This window comes from Pygoscelis adeliae, unplaced genomic scaffold (genome assembly GCF_000699105.1).
Source record: "Pygoscelis adeliae isolate BGI_AS28 unplaced genomic scaffold, ASM69910v1 Scaffold422, whole genome shotgun sequence".
In the NCBI taxonomy this organism is placed as follows: Eukaryota; Metazoa; Chordata; class Aves; order Sphenisciformes; family Spheniscidae; genus Pygoscelis; species Pygoscelis adeliae.
Window position 1 is genome coordinate 26,730 of NW_008824188.1, and position 8,847 is coordinate 35,576.

The 8,847-nt window shown below is 45.3% G+C and overlaps 1 protein-coding gene across 1 annotated transcript in view; it reads left to right on the forward strand.

The window, feature by feature from the left end:
* Positions 1–7,639, forward strand: part of DHDDS (dehydrodolichyl diphosphate synthase) — an 11,219-nt gene extending 3,580 nt beyond the window's left edge. The window contains exons 5-8 of the mRNA XM_009334657.1: positions 116–217; positions 886–1,000; positions 2,938–3,045; positions 6,068–7,639. Of these exons, the coding sequence (XP_009332932.1) occupies positions 116–217; positions 886–1,000; positions 2,938–3,045; positions 6,068–6,304 (562 nt within the window). The 3' untranslated portion in view covers positions 6,305–7,639. The remainder of the gene's footprint in view (positions 1–115; positions 218–885; positions 1,001–2,937; positions 3,046–6,067) is intronic.
* The last annotated feature ends 1,208 nt before the right edge of the window (positions 7,640–8,847 follow it).

An 8,847-nucleotide genomic window follows, 5' to 3' on the forward strand; every position in this document is an offset into this window, starting at 1 on the left:
GCTTTTTTTTTTTTATTTTTGTGTCCTACAAGCACACAACTGTTGTAGATATTCTTCTCTCTCATCTGCTGTACCTTCCTTAGGTTAGTCTTTCACATATTTCTCCTCTTTTCAGATGCTTTCTAAATGTCTGCTTTGCGTACACATCGAGGCATGAAATCAGCAATGCTGTCAGGGAGATGGCATGGGGGGTGGAACAAGGACTTCTCGAACCCAGGTAACTCTTGTCTTTCTGTGTGAGGCTTCATAGATGAAGACTGCCTGGTCTTACCTCCTACGCTTTATTAATAACCTCTCAGAAGCCAAGTGGCTTTTAAATAGATCTCATTAAACCAGTGTGACTGGAACAAATGACTTAAAGTTACTATGCAATGTTTGGTTTTTATTATTTCCGTTACCATGGTGATAGATACACAACCAAGACAGAAGAGAAATTAGGTCTGTGTCTTAAGTTAGTTTAAATGTGAAGGCAGATTTTATGCCACAACAATTGGCTGCTTGGCTGGCAGTCTTAGCTATGAGGTCAAACAACAGATGAATCATGAATACTGAACTGTTGCTCCACCCTGGAGGAGATGGAGTAGTTAGCGCTCTGCTCTCTGCTCCAGATGGAAGTCCTCACAGTGTGGTTCCACCACTGTATTATGTTTCAAAGAGCATGGGGGGGAAGCTGTGGGGGCTGAAAGAGCATTTGAAATAGCCTGTGGAGCAGACAGTGGTGTCCATCAGAAGCAAGTTGATGACTGGCTATGGTACAGCTCCACCGCCCAGTTTTAATCTGTAGTCCTGTGTTTATAAAAAAACCCCTCAGTAATTCTGATTTAGTAGCGCCACCTCCATCGGGTCAGGAAAGTGATCTTAATAAGATGCATCTGTCTTTCTTAGTGATGTGTCTGAATCGTTGCTTGATAAGTGTCTGTACACGAACAACTCCCCTGACCCAGACCTCCTGATTCGAACCTCTGGAGAGGTTCGGTTGAGTGATTTCTTGCTCTGGCAGGTAAAGTCTTTGTTTTCTCCTTAAAATATTCCATCTTTGCATCAGAGCATGTTCTGCTGACACGAGGGCTCGTAAACTCTTTCTGCCAAGGGTTAGGTAACTTCTTGGATGGACTGAGTGCTGGGGCACCTCTGAGGAATCTGTTTCTTGCTGTTCTGTGATTGCCTAAAATACCTTGCAGCAGAAGTCTGAAATTGTATCATCCTGGAAACACTTAATAAGAAACCACAAATCAGTCTAGCTGACAGCAGTCAAGGAAATCACAAATTGCTCATCCTTTTGCTCCTCTTCTCACATTTAGGTAATTCCTCATTTGATTGGTAAATTCCTGGCTTCGATTAATTTAACCTGGCAATATGTTTCCTGGGCTGAGGAAATCCCAGGAAGGATTTCCGGATTTCTGGGAGAGGTGTTTGTCACATGTCAGCTGTAGGTATTGGAGGTGTAACCCTATAACGTACATGTAATGTACATGCCTGACTTGTCACAGTTTCAGAAGTTTATTTGACTTTCCTAATGAAACAAGACCCCGCAAGACAGGTTCTAAGGATGGCAAAGTCAAATCAGCATGACTAGGCTGCTAAGCTAAAACACAGTAAGTTCTTAACGCATATAAAGTTCATGTATTTCCAGTTACAGTATCCAAAGCTGCTTCCATTTCTCTCTCTCCTGTGCTTGGCAATATTGACTTGTTTGTAACCCAAACTTTGCAGGAGAACAGTTGAGTCAAGCTGCTTTACTTAAAGCTAACATTTTGTTTTACATGTGCAATTTGGAGCCAAAACCCAGTTGCCTTTAAGCAACCACATCAAATGTTCCTATTCCGACTTATTTAATTGGCAAGTTCACAGAGGTTGAGTTGCGGTTGCCTACCAAGGCATCTCCCTCTCCTCCCTGTATTTTTGGGGCACACGTATACCCTGGTTGGGTGTCAATGCTGCAAGCTAACGTTTTGCTTGCTCCTCTTGGTGGCAGTCCTGGCAGAGGTGCCTCGGAGACTGAGCTTGTAACTGGTGAAGCATTACTGAGGAAGTCGGTGCTCTGGGTCTGGCTGGCGTCGTGCCCCTCTCCTGTGCCACGGATTGCAGCAGAGGAGAACGTGTGCTTGTGCTCCCACTCTGCCAGCTCACGCGCCAGAGCGTTGGTGCAAATTTCCCTTCACTAGCAATCACGTGTGTCCTGACAGCCCCAAAGCAGGAGGACATTGTGCTATTCAGGATGATTCTCTGGTGTCAAAGAAAGTGTCCTTATGGTGTTTTGGGTTTTTTGTAGAATTGCCACTAAGATTTTCTATACCATTACAATTTTAAGAGCCATGCGGAGTCCTTTTAAGTGTTAGATTTTGTAGTAATGGTCACAGGAACACATTTACCTGAAACTTTGAGGGACTTGATGGCGAAAATAGGTTTTAACTTGAAAGCCTGCATCTTTCAGCTCTAGGATATCTTCAGTGCACCACAACTCTTGGATTCATTAAGCACTTTAAAATGCCGTGAGTGGGTAGCAAGGAGTATCACGAGATGTCATTTGATGAATGGCTTAAATGTCATGTCCTGATCCTCAGTTCATCTGTTATTCCCTTAACTCGGCCTTCGGTAGTCCAGTGTTGCTATTTTCGTTTTGTTATAAGTCTGTGATGCTTAAGCTATTAAAAATACCTCCGTGAAGACCAACATAGCATTAGAAAGAATTCTGCTGGTATTTTTACAGGAATGGATGACTAGTGTCGCAGCATTAAAAACTAATGAGAAATACTCTGTATTGTGCAATTTCAAACTCTCCTGGCTGGTATTTATTTTGTTTTAAGTAGAATCTGATAACACAGCCTAGGTAAAATCTTTGTGGGGAAACTGGCATAGTTTGACCAACAGAGCCTGCATCTTGATGAATTTTCCCTTGCTAGATGATTAAATTGTTGGTGATCTTGCTTTCTGCAGACATCCCATTCATGCCTGGTGTTTCAGTCAGTCTTGTGGCCAGAATATTCCTTTTGGAACTTGTGTGAGGCTATCCTTCGGTTCCAGATGAACTACAGTGCTTTACAGGTAAGGGAGCCTTAGGGAGATGGAAAGCTCAACACAGCACGTTGTCTGCACAGCAGCGTGCTGGAGATCAGGTGAGAGAGTGCAAAGTGGGAACAGAGGAATTGTTCATTTAGTGTGGTTAGTTAAGATCTTGTTTCAGGAGCAGCTAATGACAGATGTGTTGCTTCTCGTGTACCCATGTGGCTTGTTACAACATCTTAGCACGTGGACAGACTCCTCTACTTTCGGGAATACCTAACGTATCTGAAGTCACCACTGTCTCTATTACTCATTGCTCATTCCACCAGCTGAAAGCATCTGTCCCCACTCCTCAGCTGACAGGACAGAACAAGTAAGCACTCCTGATTTGCTACAGGGTAAAATCAACCAGTTTAACTCAAACCACTTCATCAGTGGTTTAAGGAAAGACTGCTGAGTTCACTCTGGAATGAGCAGGGAGAATGTGCATGCTCTTCCTCTAACGCTGCTATTGTTTTAAGGGTTGTAACAAGTGGGTTTAGTTTCCTTTCTGGGAGCTGAAGTGAGGCTGCCTGAGCTGTGAGTCTGTGGACAAGTGTCCTCTTTCTGGTGGGTCCAGATGTGCCTACTGAAGAGATTGTTCCTATTGCTTGTTGTCATTGTTCCTCTCCGCTTAGATTTGTTGTTGTGAGCTCTCCCTGACCTGGTTCAGATAAATCTGGCCAACTTAGTAGTCTGGCTATTTTTGAGCAAAACAAGGCTGGGAGCTGGAGCTCTTGACGGGGAAATCTGGGGGGCAGCAGCTTGTAGCACAGAGGCAGCAGTAACTGGCAGGAGGAGGAACTCAGTGTGGTGACTCTTACCTCCACCATATCTAGTTGCTGAGTGTGCCTGCTCCTTAATTATTTGGGTCCTCTGTTTTTAAAGACGGGCATTATATTGCCCTTTTCTACCTTCAGGGACCTTGCTCACCTCTGAGAGGTGTCAAAGAGATTATAGACAGTTGTGGTTATGGGTGAATTTAATCAGGTCCAGTCAGTCTGGAAGCATCCAAACTCTCCATGTCCTTAACCTCTTATTCCTGTTTCTGCCCCAAGTCTGCCCTTTTCCTACCAGCAATTCATTGTATTAATACAACTAATGGCAATTCACCTTCTGCATGAAGAGGAAAGCAAAAAAGGCAGTAGTGTTTGTCATTGACATTAGCTTTGCCTCTGTCTTGACCGGTAAGGTTCTGATTTTGCTCCTAGTGCTAATTTCTGATGGGTCACAAATGCTTCTTCTGTTCCTAGCTAGTCTCATCTTAGTTCTTGTTTGTGGCTCTATGTGTGTTCATGCTATGCTATTATCAAGGTTTCTTATCGGCCAGATTTGTTCCTTGGTTAGTCTTCTTGCTGTGAAACCCATTTTGTCCGCAGTGTATGAGGCTGCCCTTGTTTTAAGGGATGCAGCCCAGCTGTGCGGAAGGGAGGACTTCTCACTCAAAAGAACTGCTGAGATTAAGAAGCTTTTTTTTTCACATTTGAAATAGGTGATCTTGAAAGCCAAAAGTATCTGGAGCTCTTGAAACAAATTACCTTGGTGGAAGGGTTGCTTGTCAGCGAGAATGGTGGGGCTAGGGGTTTGGCTTGCTGAGAAGCCAGAATATGAGACAGCAGCTGTGTCTGCTGCGCAAGAGTGCTGCTGTGTTCAGGACACTGGAGGCAGTTACGGCGTGGGTAGGCAGCTGGACGGAAGGTTTGACAAGGCACAGGAAAAACTTGATTTGGAGGCATTTGACAAAAGATCCTTCCATCAACTCAAACAGCATCACGTTTAATAGCCGTCTTCATTTTCCAGTTGGCCTGCTGCTCAAGGGAGTCTACTAGCTGGTTGTTGCTCACCGCTTAGTCCCCGGTTGAGCTATAGTCTGCTTTTGGTACATGGTAGACCGAGGGAGAGAATGCTGATGTTGGTTGGCAAGCCTGCCCTCTGGAAGTGGTCACACTGGGTCTTTTCTGGTGGATAGGCAGAATTTCACTTTGTCCAAGGGTGGAAGTCTTATGCTGAACAGGCTGATGATCTTTGCGTTTCACATAAGCAGAGCTAGAGCAGTGGAGTGCTGCCAATTCAGTGGGCTTTCTGTAGCTAGGGATGTTTCTACTCTCATTCCCAGCACATCAAAAGCTAATTTACAGTGCCAGAGCATAGACTACTGACTTGGGCACAGGGAAAGTGTGGTGAAGAGTGAGTCAGGCTCTCATTAGAATAATTATTCTTGCTCATTTGAAAGGCCAGCACTCCCTAAGTGTGTGCGAGGTTATGTCACAGTGACCAGTTTTACTCTTTTTAAAAACGAAAGCTTAATATTCCTGCACGCAGATGTGTTTTTGCTGTTGGAGGCTGCAGGCTAGGATATGTCCAATAAGAAGAAATCCAAAAGTGATGTTCTGCAAAAATATTTCAAATACTTGAAGGGTAGGCAAGGATAGCTACTGCCTTTACCTTTCTCCTGCCCATCCTGCTGTGTCTCGAGCCGGTACGTTATATCACAGGCATTTGGGAATGCTGAGCCCACACTTGCTTTTTTACTGAAGCTGATTAGCTCAATACCTGATCATCAGCTGAAAGAATTGCCCCATAAATCATTGTTCTGAATCCCCTAAAACCTTTCAGCTGCCATGTGAATAGGATCAAAGTTTCTGTGATGACACTGGCGAGGACAGCTTGTGTGCACGTCTGTGGCTTGAAAGTCCTCTTGTATGCTGTTCCTCTCTGATTCCGATATCTGAGGGTTCTTCCACAATCTGTCATGACCTTTATTTTATCTAGGAGTTAATGCTGTGAGCAGACTTGTGTCGTGGGGAGAAGGTCCAGAAGGATATCCCTGTATTTTTTTTTATAACCAATCAAGCAGGCTGCTTCAAAGTGGAGGGGGCGCACACAGAGCCACCCTTCACTTAACCTGCGGATTGATGGCCAAGCAGGGGCTATTTCTTCCATAACCTATGCTGCCTTGCATCTGTACCACAGATGAGCTGAAAGGCCTGGTAACGTGCTAACGCTCTACTGCTTTTCACTCTAGAAGGCCAGAGACTCCTACATGGAGGAAAGGAGGCGACAACAGATGGAAAGGGATCAGGCTTATGTGACAAAGAAGCTGCAGCAGGAGGGGTTTGCGTCCCATGGAGACTCTCGGCGCCGACGGACACTGTTGCAGAAATGCACCGCCATGCGGGAGGAGAGAATCCAGGGCTTTCTACAGGCACTAGAGCACAAGAGAGTGGACTTCTTTGAAAGATTGTGTACGGTGTCTGCATGACATAGGTGCTGGGGTGTTCTTGGGAAGACAATTTTGAACCGTGTTAGAGGGAACAGCTGCTGCCCAGAGGAATTCACTCGGAGTGGTTCTGCAGTGGGGATGCAGGGCTGCTGTAGGACTTTACGTCCCCGCTGGCCCTGTCTGAGGGCAGGAACAGAGTACTGTGAACCTTTCTAGTTCTGTGAACGCTGCTGAGGAAGGTAATGCCGTCCTGTCTCGCCTCCCTGCCCTTGATGATGGAGAATACATGCACCCCACCATGTCTCTGCTGCTTGGTACTTTACGGGCCTGACTGTTTCGGTGACAAGTTGTTAACTAAAATGAAGCCTCCGGTTCATGTTTGACTCCTCGTGAATTGGTCCAGGCAAACCAATTCAGTCCTGTTAAGTCAGCCTGGACTCGAATTCTTTCCGTGGCTTTGCAGTAGTGAATCTTCTGTTGAGATTTCCTCTGCTGTCCCGTAAGGGGAGCCTCGCTTTCTGTAGGGAGAGGATTATTCCTGGTGTAGAAGGGAGCCCTGTGCCAAGCGGTGGCAGAGGTATTCCCCACTGCCTACTTCACGATAGCATCTTGTCTTTTCCCCGCCTTACTGTGCTGGTTTTGATATATCTGCTTCCAAAGAGCTAAAGCGAGGTGGTGTCAGCCTTGCCGTAAAGACAAAAAGATACTTCCTCGGGCCCTGTGATCCCTTCTGAGCAGTGTATGTGGGGAAAACCCAAATGCTGAAGATGCTGATGTTGGAACAGACCGACTGTGCTTGGGAAAGAGGTTCCGAGCAGGCAAGGAAAAAGGATTGGTTGGGAATTAACTTCATGGCTTAAAAAGGAAAAGAAGTTAGCTGAAACCAGGTGATGGATAGAGTACGCCAAATCCCTCCGAGACCTCTCTAGAGCTATGACTTAACATCCTGTTTCCAGGGAACGAGGGTGGGCTTAGTTCAGGAATACAGTAGCCAAAACCAACCTCTGACCCCAGCCAAAATGGTTTAGAAGGGCAATTTAGCTGACTTTAACGGGAGTGGCCGGAGCAGCTGTGGAGTGTTGTTTGTTCTCACTTTTCCATCAGCAGGGAGATGGACTAGCTAATTTCCAAGATTGTTTCCGTCCCCATGGTCAAAATAACAGAAGATGTCTTGATTTTTGTTTCTGATGCACATACAGGTGCAGCAGTACCAGCTATTGCTGTTTTTAAAGTGTTCCTTTTTACCTCCAGGTGAAAGCTAGAAAATGCAGATTTAAAAGGCTTGTAAGTACTGCAGACTCAGCACTTTGAATGTGATTGTGAAGAGGATAACTACATTGTCAAATCGTGAATAAAGCGTATTCATACCAAACTTATTTAAAAAATAAGCTGAACGTTTAAAAGTACGTAAAGCTTATTCTAAGGTGTGATGAAGTTGGCATCCAGGTCTAATATTGTTTAATCTGTGACAGATTCCTCATCTGATTCCTGTTAGACTGGAAACGATTTGAAGGCTGTGTTCTTTTTACAGTCTAGCGTGAGCAATTTGCTGATGCCCCAAGGCTTGGCTGAACGAAGCTCCGTGCACGAACCTCCTCTTCCGTAAGTAGCAAACAGTAGCTCGGAGAAAAGTGTGCCCAGATGATGGGAGCTGTCGATTTTAAACTTCTGTTGCTGTATTTTCTTTTCTCTGTCTTCACATTTCAGGAAGCCGTCTGTGGAAATAGTTCAGTCTCCATGAGATGGAGCACTCCCCAGTCTGCTTTGCCAGGCTGATGGGGAGACTGTCTTCTACCCAAGAATGTATTTTTGCCTTCAAAAAGGTTTTCAGTTACGTTATGATGATAGAGGTGACCAAAGCTACAGTGGTGGTTTTCCACAGTTGCAGGTGTGATAATTGAAGGATCTGGTTTACGAAAAGCTTGAAGGGAAGGTTTTAATCCCTTTTATAAAAGCCGTTGCTGTAGTAGGGGAGGAGAAAAAGCTCGTCAAGCAGCGGGGAAAAAGGCTTGTGTTACCTGGCAGTTTGTTTATTCCACCTGCATCGGTTGTTCTAGTAAAACACCAACCTGCCCTGTAAGCCTGGCTTCATTAGAGGGTGGGCGTAAGTTATACAGGCAAGCTCCGAGTTTCGGGAGTGCATCTTTGTGACAGTTGTGGAAATAGAGCTACAGGCTTCTTCCAGTGAGGCTTTAACTTCCCTAATTCACGTTTATATGGCGAGGATGTGAAAAATCAGCGTAACTGGGGAAAATGTGGTCTTCTGGCACTTGAGGTCTGAAAAAGCCTGAGAGATTACCTGGGGAGGGAAGGGGGGGGGCGGGAAGCGTGCCCCTCAGGGTGTTTTTCTGGGTGAGGTTCCTCAATGGAACCTTAATTCATCCTTAAAGGTTAAAAGTTCGGGGCACAATGAAGTGTCTATCTTGTAATTGGGTTTGTAGCAAATGGGCTGCGCCTGTACCCAGGTGTGAGAAATGGCCCCTTTTGGAAGGAGCCCAACTTTACCAGTCACTTAGCGCATGTAGCGGGCACCTGTGTGAATTGTTTTAGTGTCATTTTCTTGCATTTTGATTTTTTTTTTG